Source organism: Gekko japonicus, unplaced genomic scaffold (assembly GCF_001447785.1).
Source record: "Gekko japonicus isolate JY-2015 unplaced genomic scaffold, Gekko_japonicus_V1.1 scaffold298, whole genome shotgun sequence".
Classification (NCBI taxonomy): domain Eukaryota; kingdom Metazoa; phylum Chordata; class Lepidosauria; order Squamata; family Gekkonidae; genus Gekko; species Gekko japonicus.
The window spans coordinates 1,149,538-1,167,657 of NW_015163615.1; the positions used below are offsets into that span (position 1 = coordinate 1,149,538).

Genomic DNA, 18,120 nt, shown 5'->3' on the forward strand with positions numbered 1-18,120 from the left:
CCAGGAAATTTTCCAATGGGTATAATGGCCAGGCTACCCAGGGAGCAGCTGCCAGGGCTAAGAAAGAAGGGAAAGCTGAACACACAGGAGCAGATAAAGGTACGTTGGCTGGGGGGTGGGAAGGAGGAAGGAAAGCAAGAACAGGGAGAGACTATGGGGGTTGCCAGGGAAGGGAAAGAGGAAATAGTGGGGGAGGGTTATATAGAGATGGCTCCATAATGGTAAATTCTATTAGGTGAATCTCAATGCAGGCCATTAAGGTGCTGAGTACTGTAGTAGTGTGATAGTTTATCAGCAGTTCTTAAGTGTAGGATCAGAAATCTCAGAGGAACAATTTACATTCATTCTTAACCACCAAAAAAGTAATGCTTTCTATAAAACATATTTAGCCTTTTTTTACTGGCAGGAAAAATATATAAGGAGTCTAGTGGCTCCCTAAAGACTGACAATAATTATTCTAGCATAACGTCATGGACTGGGGCCCACTTCTTCAGGTGCAATGAGTGGGTTCTAATTAGACAGGCCTTTTGTGCAGTAGTTCAGTGGTTCAAGACCCGGGTGCCGCAAGACAGGGTGAGCTCCTGTCTCTAGTTCCAGCTCCTGCCAACCTAGCAGTTCGAAAGCAAGAAATTGCAAGTAGATAAATAGGTACCACTTCGGTGGGAAGGTAACAGCGTTCCGTGCACCTTGGTGTTTAGTCATGCCGGCCACATGACCACGGAAACGTCTTCGGACAGCGCTGGCTCTTCGGCTTTGAAACGGAGATGAGCACCGCAACCCTAGAGTCGGATTCGACTGGCTTTCGAGCAAGGGAACCTTTACCTTTTACCTTTGTGCAGATATAGGAAAAAACAGGAGGTTCAAGGGGTTATGAAGTGTTGAAAGCAGTGTGTGAAATGTTTCAAAACCATCTCTCTGTTCCCTGTGTGGTAGGGGGAGATATGAAGGGCTACCTACTCCCTTATGAACCTATCTGGTCTCTATAGTCATCTTCCAAAGCCTTGGTTTGGCCACCCCACCTTCTGAGATTAGGCAGGTTGCAACCTGGGAGAGGGCTGTCTCAGTCACAGCACTGAAACTTTGGAACCGTCACCCCAGACTCACATGTCCCCTTCTGTTGCGGTCTTCCACTAGCAGGTGAAGACTTGTTTTGTGTGGCATTCCTTCAGTGCTGCCTCCTTCCTCTCATGTGTTTAAATTGTTTCTATATGCATTTTATTGTCCTGTATGTGTATTTTAACTTGATTTTGTTTCATTTTATTCAATTTCCATCCCATTCCATTTTAATGGTTTTTAAGACATGTTTTAAAATGCTAGCTGCCTTGGTGGCTGTGAGACACACAGCATGGGGCAGAGCTACTGCCTTTGGCCACTCCTAATTAGTTTAGCTCAGAGGTTAAGACACTGAGCTGCAGACCAGAAGGTCGGTAGCTCAGCAGTTCAAAACCCGAGCACCAATAAACATATACTACTTTTTCTAACTTATATAGCATAATACTCCAAGAGCAATACTTTTACGTAGCTCGATAACTGTCCTTTGGTTTTCAGAGTGTTCCTCTTTTCTCTTTAGTGCTTCAATCTAAAGGCTGTATCCAACATGATCATCTTCTATACCATTCAAGACACTTGGACAGCATTTCACTTGCTAACAAGTATTGTACTATCTAAAGATCATGAGATGCTGAAATATGCAGAGTTTTAGGTACATTTACTAATTCATGTTCAGCATTTTCACACCAGCTAGATTGGCAATACTTCAGTAAGCAGTAATTATTTAGAGGTTAATCAGGAGATGGATAGGGCAGTCTACGGCAGCATTCACAGTTCCTGAACTGGTCATTAACAAGTTGGGTAGTGATTTCCGTGGGGCCTAAGTGTGCACCCTTTCCCCATTATGTATTAAGCTTCATTCAAAAAAAAGAAAAGAAAAAAAAAAGGAATTAACTGATTCAACTGGACATCTGTCCCTGCCAACTGTTTATCCTACAAACAGACCTCTCATTCAACTTTCACGGAGGATAGGTAAGATGATGCAAGCAGCACCACATAGATGCATATAGCATTATAAAATGGGGCAAAAAGTTGCTCAACCAGTTGGACTAGCCCTTTCCCCACTTTGTTTGTAGAATAGCTAAGAGGCAGCACTTGGGATGTTGCAAGCCTGAAAGAACACTGCCATGATTATCTACTTGCCTTGTAGACCACTAACAACTAAATTTCTTCATGTACAAGAAAGTGGCTGTGTAACTGACAGCTTAGGTTTACACAGAACATAAAACGGGGAAGCAAGGTGAAATGTGTCATTATGGAGAGACTGAGTCATTATACCACAGAATAATAATAAAAAAGAGAAGCTGCACTTTAGCCCAATGTGTTAACAAAAATCCTATTAAGTATAGGCTGGTCATTGGCAACCTTGTTCTTTTAGACTGGAATGCCCAATAAGACTGGCTGACACTACACCTTGTATCGAGACCTGCAAATGGCTCTGAGTTATGCCAGCAGACACCCCCCCATCCATTCAACTCATAATATCCACTTCCTAAAATGTAAGCCTAATATTTCTAACTATAGGTATATTAATGCAATATACTTGGTTCGTATGTGTGAGCTTGATACTCAGTAGCAAAGTGATAAATACATGTGTCACAACCATGACTCTGTTACATGTGCCTGCTTTCTTAAAACTCTGCTGTGGTTATTCTTTCTAGTATAGGCAAATTTGTTTGGCACTATAAACATAGATCTTTTACATTTGTTTGCTAGACATCTTGCCAAGGAGGGAAAGTGTTATGCTGTGAGCATTGAACCTTTCCTTTTAGCCAAAAGGTCAGCCATTAGACACAGTCAGCGACTTGCCTTTCTACATTTAATAGCTGGGCTTTTTCACTCTGCGGTTATCACCACTGGAACTCTGCTGTGGACAGATATACTGAAATGGACTGTACTATTCTCAAGCCCCAGAGCAGGTTTATCGTCTCAGAATCCTGCACAGTGAGGAACACAAACACCAGAATACAGGGAACTTAGAAAACTGCCTTTATTCTATTAGTTGTTGGAAACAGGAAATACAGAAGAGAATTTAGTTTGCTGCAGAACAGCAAGAAGTTCACAGGATGGGAATTTGGCCAGCAGATGGTAAGCAAGAGCTTGCATTTTCAGACTGGAGCTGGATCCAGCAGGGGTTAACTTAAAGCTTCTGAGACATCCCCTTACAGTCAAGGTAACGGCTGCTTTTCCCTTGCTCCTGGAAGAGGTATAAGATGAGCTTTCTGGGCATGGTTAAGTAATACAAATGCGTTGGACAATTACAAATGGGAGGAGAGGGGGCATCACTCTCCATTTGATTTTATTTGTAAATACACTCTTAAAAAACCCAGAACACCTTACGCAGAAGTTACAAGCAACAGTATTAGGAAATCCAATTATACAAAAAATACTACATCTAGGCTGGGGTATATAGATTTATTTTTGGTAACATACATTTAAGTGGCACTAATTACACAGTAACTATAAGGTAACTAACATGGAACCACAGAACTGTCACTTTCCATAGCTGGATGGGACTTTGGTCATTTCAGAGTGATCACATTTTTCAACTATCATTTTATACGTCAGAGCCTTGGAGCAGGGGGCAGAAAGAAAATCAAACTTCCCTCTATGTGAAAACACTGAAGTTACTCAGGGCCTCATCTGCAGCCATGTCTGTTGTACCTGAATAGGCTAGAACATGTTAGTTATGGAGCAGTTACAGCCCAATTCTCAGTGTTACCAGCTTTTTTCCCATTTCTAAAAAAGCAAGAAGTTAGAGAATTGTCTTGAATTAGCGCCTGGCATATCCTGCAAATGCAGAGAAAGATTTGTTAAAGGAATGTTGAAGTTAACCCTTGTGTGCACAGATGTACTTGATGCAGACCATTATAAAAAAATCATGGTTGGCTTCTAAATACTGGTAGCAAGACTCGATTTTTAAATCTCTTAAGTAAATTATAGATAAATGAAAAAAGGCTGGTAATAATACACTAAGATTAATAAACAGCACTTCAAAAATGTATTGAGTGTAGGGCGCTGCTTCAGCTGTCTTCCCCTGGCTGTGCTTTACAAGAGAAGGCACCCAGATTTTTTCTTGCCACGCCGGGCTTGTAAAGCAGCTCTAGTGGCCATTTCAAAAACTTCCCTCACACCGTCTTTGGTCTTTGCACTGCACTCCATGTATCCAAAAGCACCAATGCGGTTTGCCATATCCCTGCCCTCTTCAGGTTTGACTGGTTCCTGTACAAACACAAGAATAACTAATCAACACAGCTGAACAGGAAATCAAACAGGTTAATTTCTTTTTATATCTTCTCTGTTCAGATACAAACTGCTTATTCTGCTACACATTTGAATGGAATGGTCCCAGCCAAGGGAGTCCCCTCCAGTGTTCCCTCTAAGCTGAGTTAGTGTGAGCTAGCTCACAGATTTTCAGCCTCCGACTCACACATTTTTTTGTCTCCGCTCAGGAAGGATGGCTCCAGAGCAAGCTAATTTATGCAGTAGCCATATTGCTTGCTCACAACTTTAATGCCAGTAGCTCACAAAGTAGAATTTTTGCTCACAAGACCCCACAGCTTAGAGGGAACACTGGTCCCCTCCTATAATTGAAGGGTGAACACTTAACAATAGTGCACAGCCAGTAGGCTTGATAGGAGTGTGAGAACAACAACTGCCATCAACGGTTTGAATCTTAAACCAACATTGTCTTTCCCATTATCACATTGAAGAGAAAATAATAACATCCTTTTTTGTGGAAGAATAACGTAAAACATTGGAACAACAGGGGGAGCTAGTTGCTGCCACACTTATGGAGTTTACTGCTGATGCTACTGTGCAGTTGCTACAGAAGTGTTAACGTTGGTGATTTACATTAACTATTTTAATGGATTCTGTAAGTCCAAAGATGGAAGTTAAACTCAGTCACATGTAGTGGGAAAAGTCTAACTTCTCCACATTATAATGTGTTAGATAAATGAACATGTTGCCTACCAAGCTTCCTCAGGATAAGCAAGCCCTGCAGGTTTCCATGTATAGTCAGTAATGTCTGCCCAGTCTGTACGATCCACCTGGAAGACTGTAAAGCCATGATCTATATTTTCCAGGTACATATGGATAGTTAACTTCAGAGGCGACTGAAGCAGCTAGAAAATCCTATTTCCACTTAGGAAATATCATGCTTGCCTTTTCAACAATATGTGAATGTAGTCAGAGAATCCAGACTGGAGGCCAAATGGAATTGGTTTACTATTCCCTATGACTATTACAATTCCAAAACTTCAACGTTTTATGATGCTGTAATTCCATTTAAGCACACTATTCATCAACTACTCCTTTCCACAGCAAGCCCTAGAATGATGTGGGGCTGATTACAGAAGCTCTACTTGATAATACCAATCCACAAGGGAAGCCTCTTCTTTGGCAGCAGCTGTACCACTGTAGTTAACATATGAAGTTACTTTTAAGCCAGGTAAGAGTGGCGATTGCTATACCACAGTACACTGCTTACCCAGTTTTCCATTACTGGGGAGAAGGGGAAGAAATCAGCCTTCTCTCACCAAAGGGGAAAAAATCCCCAAGGGTTCTAAGATTGTGAGGTGGGGGCAGCAGGAGCCAAACAGCATCAAGTTTTCCACAATGAGGAAACATGCTATGACAGATCGGGTGTGGTGGCAAGGGAAGATGAGGAAGGAAGGGCATGAGAAACAGAGTAGGGATAAACAGTCAGCCCTTAAAAACATTTGCATTGCCGCCTTGTCAGTGTCATTGTTCTAAGTGAGTCGTCAAAATAACAGAAAGCTGTTAAATCTATTTCCTGTTTCTAATTAAGGCAGTCAGCCCAACGTTCTTTTGCATTCTCTACCTATTTCCTGACAAGATGCAGCTGCAGAGAGATTCTCTCTTCAAAGTCCTGTATTATGGATAAAATTCAACTATATGTTTCAACACAGATTACAAGAATTTCACTGCACAGGCTTTTACTACCCTGATGTTTTAAGCCACTGTTTCATTAGTTAGGTTACAGCAATGTATTTGAAAACACAGCACTGAAGGATAGTTTGGGAAGGGCAAAATGCTATTTCTAACTTTAAAAGTTCACAATAATAGCCAGAGAAGGGTATATAGTATAGAACAGAATATATTCATAAGCAATAATCTCAGCAGACAGGATGTGATCTTGAGTACAGACTTCAAAAACTTTCAGTGTCACACGTTTACACACTATTGTAGAACATTTTGAAACACTGTCTACTTAGACTAGACAAGCATCTGCACACACCTTGCTTTAAAAGAATCTGGAAATATATAGGAAAAGGTAATTATGTTAGAATATTTTAATCTTTGTATTTTTGCATTTTAAAATATTACAAAACTGCTGCAATTGTTGGAATGCTTTGAATTTCTAGAGCAAAGCAATCATTTTAATGGAAAGACATTTATTCTTTTTCCTAGCATACTGCAGTTTGTGAAGATGAGCAGTCAAGAGCTACTATAAACTCACCATGAATTACAAGCTCTGTATCCTGGGAAACATTACTAGCCCTCCAGTCTTTCTGACTCGAGCAAGACCACTGAGTTAGAAGTCTCTTTATCCTATTTGTAGTTATTCCACCCATAAAGCTCAGAGTTAAGATACAGCTAACAAAGGTTAAAATTCTACCATAAACGATTCTACTCCCCATGATTCCAAACCGACAGAATTTCAGGTTTTAATTCCAAATACAGTCTTCTGTGGAATCGAGATTCTGAAGAATCCTAAAACAGTGCAGCTCTAAGCAAGTCTCTGTACACATGGTCATTACGTGTCATTATGCCACATGTACAGTGTAGACGGACAAAGAGCACTCGAGGTGGTTTTGAAACCTCTCAGGAAGGCTGGGCCTAAAAGATCATAACCAGCATGGAAAGAAGAACTAGTGCAGATATTGAACTACTAGTAGAATGTGCCATCTATTAAAAGAACTGAAAGACAGTTCTACATACAGCACAAACCTGAAAGAATCTGTTTACTACTGTAAAGACACGTCCATTTCTCATTTTAAAAATATGTCAATTTCTCAGCAATTAATATCTGAAGTCTTGCAGATACAAATGTGGATACATTAAATGGACCATTGTTCTATGAATGAATGAGTGAGAACTATGTTAATGTTCTTGGTGAGCAAGTTCCATCAGAAGACTCCCTCCTAAAAGCTGCTAAATCCTTATATGACAATAAATTTAGTTTCTAATAAAGGTCAGCAAGGAATGCTCCAGAAATAAATGGCTGTCAGAGACAAATGAATTAAGAAGCACCCATTCATGATCTGGCCATCATGAGTGTGGCAAACAAAAATCCACACGCTTAATAAGGCAGATGCTAAAGTACTGTGCAATTTTACCTTTCATGGTTCTTATACAAATCCTGCATAGGTATTTTCTTATCAGAAGAATGAAGATTATTCAATGGACATGAAGTAATAAGACTTGCCTGCTTCATTTTGGCCAGTTCCCGTCTTGTGTGTTCATCATTTCTCAAATCCTTCTTATTGCCTACCAGGATGATGGGTACGTTGGGGCAAAAATGCTTTACCTCTGGAGTCCACTTCTCTGGAATGTTCTCTGAAGTACAATAAAATCAAATCATGGTCAAATGGTCAACAAACACTTTTCAAATACCCATAATAACATATTCTGGAACAGGATCTAGAAATTTGCATCTGAAAATTAACATACCAACAGTTAATACCAAGAAAAGTTATCTGGTTTTGAGCAGAGGAACAATTTCCCCTTTCTCCATATCCCTCACCATCACATAATGACACCTTTAAGAGCAGGATAAAACACATATTCTACGTGCTTACAAATGCACAATTATTCTTAGTTCCAGGTCTAAAAATGCTGAATTGTCTCCCACAGTGTAGACCTTATTATCTTCATAATCATCATCATTAGAATGGATAAAAGGAAGTACTTCTTCACCCAAAGAGGGATTAACACATGGAATTTACTGCCACAGGAAGTGGTGGCGGTTACAAGCATGGACGGCTTCAAAAGGGAATTAGATAAGCATATGGAGCAAAGGTCCATCAGTGGCTATTAGCCACAAGGTATAGATAGGGACTCGGGGGCAAGTGATGCTCTGTCTTCTTGGTGCTTGGAGGGGGTCAACAGTGGGAGGGCTTCTAATGTCCTGGCCCCACTGGTGGACCTCCTGATGGCACCTGGTATTTCGGGCCACTGTGTGACACAGAGTGTTGGACTGGATGGGCCTTTGGCCTGATCCAACATTGGCGTCTCTTATGTTCAGGAACAGGCTGGCCCCATGACAGAGGGTTTAGTATGGCTATGTGGATATTCCCAGTAGGGTACACACCGTTTGCTAGAGGCAGTGCACTTCAAAAATGAAAATTCCTATTTTTTAAATAAGCACTGTGTTCTGTCCCAACAGGGAACTAGTATTTCCACTGCAAAAGCATGTCTTGTGAAGTTGTAGTTTCTTGTAAGGTTTGGTGGACAACACAACAGGGAACACAATAAAGATTTAAGTTAGTTCTACTTACCTAAACTATCGGGGCTATCAATTGAAAAACACATAAGTATAACATCAGTGTCTGGGTATGAAAGAGGCCTAAGTCGATCATAGTCTTCTTGTCCTGCTGTATCCCATAAGGCCAACTCCACCTGCAGGAAGGGCAAAGGCAATAAGACATCTGAATAAAGCTGTGCTGAGCACACACAAATTTGGTCAAGATGTTCTGAAAGATCTTGGTCTGAAATGTGTTCTTCTCCCCATAAGTCTTCCTCACTTATAAATTATTTTAGAAAAAGTCCTGCTTTGTTATGCCATCTTTTACAATGGCAAGAACAGCTGTGGGATGGAGCAGGGCCTTTTCAGTAGAGGAAGCAAGCCCTTAGAATATCTTCTTTCAAGGGTTTAAAGAACTCATTTTTTTTTTGTCTCCTGAAAAAAACTTAGAACCTATTTGTTTAGTACTTCACTGACAGGAGGAATAAATTTAGGAAAGGAAATCAGCAAATACATTAAAATATTCAAAAATTCATATTTTGTATTTATATCTTTACCTGCATACAAACAACTCTTGACTTAAAAATTAGTATAGATGTTGCTAAATTGCCACTACAGCAAACTCGACACAAATACTGGACACAATTAGAGAGAGGAACACTCAGATGGGCAAGAGGAGAGAGAGAGTCTAGGGCTCTTTCCAGACTATTAATTTCTCCATTTCTGCATCAGTTCCACATACTGGTTTATATTGGGGAAAATGGTCACCTGTAGCTTTAAGATACTTATTTAGTATTAAAAATTCACTGAACTACAGAGATACAAGATGCAGCTTCTGAAAGTTTCCCAAGCTATGCTGATGAAGTAACTGCTCCCTGCTGCTAACATTTTAAGCTAGGTTGTTCACAGTACATCTATTCTATTTATTTATTTATTTATTTATTGGATTTATATCCCTCCCCGCGAACGGGCTCAGGGCGACTCACAATGGAAATGCTGTCTAAAAGATCAGTTGATGCTGGGTACTGTCTGGATAGGGGTCACCTGTTTCTAACCCCATGCTGAACAGGAACTCCTATCCCTTTTAGATGATTCTATAATACACTAATCTGTCAATCAAAAGCGAAATAAATTCAAACTTTGTTTTATTACTTCTATAGACTTCAGGTAGCAGAAGGCAGAACTTGGTTAAAAAGCAGCGTTCATGTAGAAGTCTGATTGGCAAGTGTGTTCTGAAAGGGCAAAGGAAAGCTCTAAGCTACTTCTGTCAGAAACAGATGGAATAAATTCAGTTATGAAATAATCTAACAATTTCTATCTCCTGAACCTGGCAAAAGACTTTTAGAACGTTATTCTACTCCCAAATATAGTTTACAAGCACATATCTACCAATGTGAAGCAACAAAATGCAGAAGCACTCTCTGATGATTACTCATACTACGCTGTTAAAAAATCTTAGCACTGACTTTAGCAAAATACAATCTAGACCCTCACAACAGAATAAGTACCTTGTTCTCTTTAATTTTATATGATTTCATCCAAATGATAAGGGTAGACAGTGCTAACATTCAGTTTTCCAGAGCTTCAATTTAGTGAGAGTGCTGTTTATACAGAGCTGGAATCAAAACCCCACTTCCACAAGTAGAAGGTACTACTGTTTACACACGCACTTACGTGCAACCATTCACAATGACATGCTGTTTCCTAAGATCCCCCCTGACCCTCAGAATCTGCTTTTTAGGAGGCAAAGGAGGCTTTAACTGGGCAGGAGAAGCAAGAAACTCCTATTCCATAAGCAGAACTCTCTTTGTGGCTCTCTCTGGGTAAGCAACAATATAAGCTTAAAGATCAAATGTAATCATCCAGTTTGTAACATTTCCTCATGTCAGTTCTACTGGTTTCAGGGGAAACATTTTCTTTGTATATTCAGGACTGCAGACTTGGATAACTAAAGCTTCTGGGATAAGAAATACAATCGAACTTCAGAAATTAAAAACAGGCAATCTTTTATTTTCACATGCTAACTTTCACATACAATAGAAAAAAGTGTTGTGATGACAAGTTCACTCACCTGCTTCGAATCAACTTCAATATCTGCTACATAGTTTTCAAATACTGTGGGGACATAAACTTCAGGAAACTGGTCTTTACTAAATACAATGAGAAGACAAGTCTTGCCACAGGCACCATCACCCACTATAACCAGTTTTTTCCGAATGGCTGCCATAACTGCAAAAGAGAAACAATCTGATTAGCACAAGAATCTCTGCTACACCGTGACAATGAGGCTCACTGAATACTGGAAGCAGAACAAAGTTCGAGTCTAGTGGCACCTTTAAGACCAACAAAGTTTTATTGGAGGTATAAGCTTTCATGCATTGCGTTTTGTGCACATGAAGGCTTATGCCTTGAATAAAACTTTGTCGGTCTTAAAGGTGCCCACTTGAACTTTGTTCTGCTCCTTCAGTCCAACATGGCTACCCACCTGAATAGTGGAAGGTGAGGGAAAGAACATTAAACAATTTAACACTGCCCTCCTTGTAGTACCATTACTTCCAAGTCAGAAGAGTCAAGTTCAAAACAGAGGGCCAAACTTTTGGCCTAACAGATACCCGTAGCAGCAGTGGTAGAATACCTTGCCTTCCAATCTCAGCCATTCCTTTTTTTTTTACATATTACTTGCCCAAATACCTCCAAATACCATCACTCCTGCTTCTACTTGCTAGCTGGAACATCTATACCAATCTATCTTTATATTCTAATAGCAAAGTCAGCCAAATCTTTGCGTACTTAAATCTGGTGACTGGAACTGTGAACTGGCAAGACAGATCTTTCTACAAACCTGAGAACGGCCCCAAGGTTTGCAGAAAAATCTGGGAAAACCCCAGGGAGTTTAGAAACCAAAAAATAATAAAAGGATAGCTTGTAGCTTTCAAAAACAGATTTCCTCAGTGGCTGTTGGTAGCCAACTGCAGCATTCAAGCCTTGGTTCTGTCAGTAAAAGGCCAGGGGAGGGGAAGAGGGCCCTCTTCCAGGCCTACTTTGATGCCGCCCGACTAGGGAAATTCTTGGAGATTTTGTGGAGGAGTCTGAAGAGGGCAGGGTCTGGGAGGGGAGAGGCCTCAGCTGAATATAATGCCATACAATCCACCCTCCAAAGCAGTTATTTTCTCCAGGAGGACAGATCTCTCATCTGGAGTTCAGTTGTAATTCCAGGAGATCTCCAGATCCCACCTGCTGACTGGCAACCCTAGGTCTGGAAGCAGCCTCTGGGTGACTTGATACCACCCAAGTTCCATGACTCAAACTAGGCCTGGCTGCTTGCTACTGTTGAACAGCAACCACCCTATGAAAGCCAGTGTGGTACAGAAAATGGCAGCCTTGGAGAGTGGACTGTATGGCATTATACCATGCTGAGGTCACTTCCCTCCTCAAAGTTCACCCTCCCAAGGCTCCACCCCATTACAAGTATTAAATCTAGTAAAGCTCCAGGCCCTGATAGCCTGTCAGGTACTCATTTATTTATTAGATTTTTTAGTTGCTGCTCATCCAGAAAGTCTTGCAGTGACTGACAATATCAAAACCATATCATAAGGTAAAAACAACACACAAAGAATAGAAAATATTAACATTAAAATATTAAACTATTAAAATATGTGGATAGCAACATACCACTAATAAAAACAACCCAAATGTGGATTACCCTCCAAATGCCAACCGAAACAATTTGGCCCTGCATGCCCTGTGGAAACTTAACAAGTCTGCAGGGCTCAGGTGTCATCTGAGAGTGCATTCCACTGGGTAGGGGACAGAACTGAGATGGCCCTTCCCCTGGTGACAGCTAACCGAGCCATCCTGGGGCAAGGCACTTGCAAGAGGTCCCTAGATGATAACCAAAGGGAGTGTCTGTGGGGGGTTGTAGCGAAAGAGGCAGTCCCATGGGTATGAGGGTCCCAGATCGTTAAGGGCTTTGAAGGTTAACACCAATGCCTTGAATTGGATCTGGAGACTTAATTGGTAGCTAGTGCAGCTGCCACAGAACTGGAATAATCAGAGCTGACCATGATGTTCCGGTCAGCAACCTGGCAGCTGCATTCTGGACTACCTACAGCCTCTGAAGCATTTTCAAGGGTAGTCCTATATAGAGTGAATTGCAGTAGTCCGACCTGAAGGTGACCATTGCATGGATCAATGTTGCAAGGTCCGACCCAGACAAATAAGGAGCCATGACATGAGAAGGTATAATGTAACACTCACATTGCACTTTATATTCCTATTCATAATGCACTGGTTCACTGTACATGATAACACTTTTGAACACAATTATGCAGCAATAAATCTGTCTACATGTAAGGAGTGATCTGCTTCCATTTGTTAGAAATATTTCCTTCTGTCCATGACAATAATATGCAAGGTATAAACATATTTTAAAATATTTCCTTACTCTTGATATCTAATTTGATCTGAAGATCTTTACAGGGCAGAGGTACACACAGAAAGCTCCCTAGAATCCAGCTGTTGCCCAAAGGACAAATCCAGTCATGATTACTTTAAGATAAGTTCCCTTAAATTACTTGATATAGTTAATACAATTAACAGTCATACTGATTCATAGGATGAGACCAGACAGAACCACGGGGTTCATTTATCATGGTATCACCAAAAAAGTTAACAGAATTTCATATTGCGTCAGACCCACGGGCTGCATGATTGACACCCTTGTACTAGGTCCTGGTCTATGGTTGCAGGCTGAGGTCTCCTCCAAAAAGCATGATCTGGCCACAGCAATCCCTGCTCTGATCACAACTAAGTTAGAGTACTTTAATGCGCTCTATGGTTTGGAAACTTCAATTGATCCAAAGTGTGGCAGCCAGGGTTCTGTCATGGGTTGGTTACTGAGAACATATTACACCTTTGCTGAAAGAAGTGCACTGACTACCCATCTGTTTCCAGCCCTCCATGGCTTTAGGCCAGTGTACTTGAAAGACCATCTCCACCCATACTACCTAGGCCATCCATCAAGACTTGCCTCTCAAGCTCTGCTCTCCATGCCCCTGCCCTTCAGAGGTGAGGCAGATGGTGACTGTGGTGGCACCTTGGCCTTTGGAATTCATCTTCCCTTGAGGCTCACCTGGCATCTACTTTACTTTGTTTTAGGCAACACATATTTTTACCCAGGGATTTTAATGCTATTTATGTCTAATTTATGCTCTTTACGTCTATTTATGTTTTATACTGTGGTTTTTAATTGTAAGCTGCCTTGAGAAGGTCTCTGACAAGGCAGCATAGAACTAGTCTGAATAAATATCTAGAAAGGAAGGTGTTCATATTTTATACCATTCAGTAATAACCCACAAAGGAGCTTACAATAGTCAGAATTTAAACAGAAAATAGTTGAAGTAGCTTGAAAATTAAAAGGCAATTCTGTTGGCTACTTGTTTATCTAATTATATAAATGGCCCCAGAGGGCAGATTAAAAAATCCATATGATAGGGAGGGGTTTTACAAATTGAGGGAAACTTCCGTTTGCAGAAATATTTGAAAAGTCCCTGTAAAAGTTTTAAGATAACCCCCACAAAAGCGAACAACTAAGTTAGCACTTATGCAAGACAAAGAAAAAAATTGCTTACAGATATTGTGACATCATGATCAGCATTATAACCATACATTTAAACAAAAATAAGGATTGACAGGGGGTGGACAGAATGTCGCAGCGTGAGGACTGCGAGTACAAAAACGACATGGCAATGGCAGGTGATAGCAGGGTAGTGGTGTGTGTGTGTGAATTTCCTGTCCCCTATGAGATCCTTGCAGGTCCCCATGCTCATGTAAGGCCAAAACCAACATCAGCGCAATGGGTTGATCTAATTATTCCTTTTGGCTAAGTAAAGAATCTTCTATTTGACAAGATTATCATTAGAGGAAGGATTCCCTTCTCCAATAGAAGAAGCCTTCCTCCAATAGAAGATCCTTCTTTTAGCAGAAGGGGACCTCCAGATACAACCAATATCTTCACCATAATGGTGTTGTTGTTGTTCAGTTGCACAGTCGAGTCCGACTCTTTGCAATCCTATGGACCACATCATGCCAGGCCCTCCTGTCTCCCGCTGTCCTCCAGAGTTTGCTTGATTTCATGTTCATTGCTGTCATTCTTTGCTGTCCTCTTCTTCTTTGACCTTCAATCTTTCCAAGCATCAGGGTCTTTCCCAGTGAGTGCTCCCTTCTCATTTGGTGGCCAAAATATTTGAGCTTCAGCTTCAGTATCTGGTCTTCCAGGGAACAGTCAGGGTTCATTTCTTTTAGGATTGACCAGCCCAAGGGACTTTCAAGAGTCTTCTCCAGCACCATAATTCGAAAGCATCTATTTTTCAGTGCTATGCCTTCCTTATGGTCCAACTCTCGCAGCCATACATTACTACTGGGAATACCATTGCTTTGACCATACAGACTTTTGTTGGTAGGGTGATGTCTCTACTTTTTATTATGCTGTCTAGGTTTGCCATCGCTTTCCTCCCAAGGAATAGGCGTCTTTTAATTTCATGGCTGCAGTCACCATCTGCAGTGATCTTGGATCCCAGGAATGTGAATTCTGTCACTGCTTCCAGGACTTCCCCTTCTATTTCCCAAGGAGTGATGGGGCCGGATGCCGTGATCTTAGGTTTTTTGATGTTGAGTGTCAAGCCAACTTTTGCGCTCTCCTCGTTTACCCTGAGCAAGAGGCTCTTAAGGTCCTCTTCACCTTCTGTCATCAGAGTGGTATCGTCTGCATATCTGAGGTTGTTGATCTTTTCCCCAGCAATCTTAGTTCCGGCTTGTGATTCATCGAGGCTGGCATTTTGCATGATGCACTCTGCATATAAATTAAATAAGCAGGGTGACAATATACATCCTTGTTGTACTCCTTTTCTTATGCTAAACCAATGCTGAACCCTAGCTTGTAGGATCTTGAGCATGACCTTGCTAGCGTGTGAAATGAGTGCAATTGTGTGATAGTCTGAACATTCCTTGGCATTGCCCTTTGGTATTGGAATGTAAACTGACCTATTCCAATCCTGTGGCCACTGTTGTGTTTTCCAAATTTACTGGCATATTGAGTGCAGCCCTTTAACAGCATCATCTTTTAAGACTTTGAATAGCTCGGCTGGGATACCATCACTTCCGCTAGCTTTGTTGTTAGTAATGCTTTCTAAGTAATGTTGTAAGTAATGCTTTCCATTTTGCATTCCAGGATGTCTGGCTCGAGGGTCAGTGATTACACCGTCGTGGTTGTCAAGTTCTTCTGTGTATTCTTGCCATCTTTTCCTAATCTCTTCTGCTTCTGTTAGGTCCCTACCATTTTTGTCCTTTATCATGGCCAGCTTTGCACAGAACGTTCCTTTGTTTTCTCCAATTTTCTTGAAGAGATCTGTAGCTCTTCCCATTCTGTTGTTTTCCTCTGTTACTTTGCATTGTTAATTCAGGAAGGCATCTCTCCTTGCTGTTCTCAGGAAATCTGCATTCAGTTGGGTAAATCTTTCCTTTTCACCTTTGCCTTTCACTTTCCTTTTTTCCTCAGCTACTTGTAAAGCTTCATCAGACAGCCACTTTGCTTTCTTGCATTTATTTTTCTTTGGGATGGTGCTGATTGGTGCGTCCTGTACAATGTCACGAACTTCCATCCATAGTTCTTCAGGCACTCTATCTATCGAGTCTAGTCCCTTAAACCTATTCCTCACCTCCGCTGTATATTCATAAGGGATGTGATCTAGGTCAAACCTGGCCTAGTGGTTTCCCCAACTTTCTTCAGTTTAAGCCTGAATTTTGCAATAAGTAGCTCATGATCTGAGCCACAGTCAGCTCCAGGTCTTGGTTTTACTGACTGTATAGAGCTTTTCCATCTTTGACTGCAAATGACATAAACAATCTGATTTTGGTGTTGCCCATCTGGTGATGTTCATGTGTAGAGTCGCCTCTTAGGTTGTTGGAAGAGGGTGTTTGCTATGACCAGTGTGTTCTCTTGACAAAAATCTGTTAGCCTTTGTCCGTCTTCATTTTGTTCTCCAAGACCAAAGTTGTCCATTCTGATTACCTTTTGACTTCCTACTTTAGCATTCCAATCCCCCTATGATGATAAGGACATCTTTTTTGGTGTTAGTTCTGGAGGTGTTGTGGGTCTTCACAGAACTGGTCCATGTCAACCTCCTTTGTGTCAGTGGCTGGGGCATAGGCTTGGATGTTAAACTGTTTGCCTTGGATTCAGATCAAGATCATTCTGTTGTTTTTGAGATTGTATTCCATTACTGCCTTTCTCACTCACTTGTTGACTATAAAGTCCACACCATTTTTTTCTATGGGATTCTTGGCCATAGTAGTAGATACAATGGTCTTCTGAGTTAAATTCACCCATTCCTGAACACGTTAGTTCACTGATTCCCAAGATGTTAACTGATTCTGAAGATGTCGATGTTCAGTTTTGCCATCTCATTTTTGAACACATCCAACTTACCTTGATTCATAGAACTTACATTCCAGGTTCCTATGCAGTATTGTTCTTTGCAGCATCGGATTTTCCTTTCACCATCAGACACAGCCACAGCTGAGCATCCTTTCGGCTTTGGCCCAGCCACATCATTCTTTCTGTGGTTACTTGTATTTGCCCTCTGCTCTTCCCCAGTAGCATATTGGACACCTTCCAACCTGAGGGGCTCATCTTCTGGCATCATATGTTTTAGCCTTTTGTTACTGTCTATGGGGTTTTCTTGGCAAAGATACTGGAGCGGGTTGCCATTTCCTTCTCCAACTAGCCTAAATGAAATTTCAGCAAAACAGAATCACCGTTGGAAAGCTAGAGTCCACTGGCACCTTTAAGATCAGCAAAGTCTTATTCTGCGTCTTTGCTGGTCTTAAAGGTGCCACTGGATGCAAACTTTGTTCTGCATAAATAATTTCCCTAAGAATCTATGATGAATGCATTAGAAAAGAAGATCTGTGAAAGTGACATTTGGAAGTATTAATGCATGAAACTTTTGTTGTTGTTGTTCAGTCGCACAGTCTTCGCGACCTCATGGACCAGATCCCGCCAGGCCTTCCGGTCTTCCGCCATCCTCTGATGTTTGCTCAACTTCATGTTTGTTGCATCTATGACACTGTCTAACCATCTCATCCCTTGCTGTCCCCGTCTTCTTTGACCTTCAATCTTTCCCAGCATCAGGGTCTTCTTCCTATGCTGAACCAATCAGTTGTTCCGTATCCGGTTCTAACTGTCGCTTCTTGGCCCTTATACAGGTTTCTCAAGAGACATGTGAGGTGGTCTGGTACTCCCATCTCTTTAAGGACCTGCCATAGTTTGTTGTGATCCACACAGTCAAAGGCTTTAGCATAGTCAATGAAGCAGAAGTAGATATTTTTCTGGTACTCTCTTGCTTTCTCCATAATCCAGCGAATGTTGGCAATATGATCTCTCGTTCCTCTACCTCTTCGAAACCCAGCTTGTACTTCTGGTAGTTCTCTATCCACGTACTGTTGAAGCCTAGCTTGTAGGATCTTGAGCATGACCTTGCTAGCGTGTGATATGAGTGCAATTGTGCGATAGTTTGAAC

General features: G+C 41.2%; 1 protein-coding gene across 1 annotated transcript in view; it reads right to left on the reverse strand.

Annotated features, from left to right (window-relative positions):
* Positions 1-3,451: 3,451 nt before the first annotated feature.
* RHOA (ras homolog family member A) overlaps positions 3,452-18,120 on the reverse strand; it is a 33,106-nt gene continuing 18,437 nt past the window's right edge. Inside the window, exons 2-5 of the mRNA XM_015407414.1 lie at positions 10,614-10,771; positions 8,577-8,697; positions 7,505-7,635; positions 3,452-4,272 (exon numbers count right to left, since the gene is read on the reverse strand). Of these exons, the coding sequence (XP_015262900.1) occupies positions 4,099-4,272; positions 7,505-7,635; positions 8,577-8,697; positions 10,614-10,769 (582 nt within the window). The 5' untranslated portion in view covers positions 10,770-10,771 and the 3' untranslated portion in view covers positions 3,452-4,098. The remainder of the gene's footprint in view (positions 4,273-7,504; positions 7,636-8,576; positions 8,698-10,613; positions 10,772-18,120) is intronic.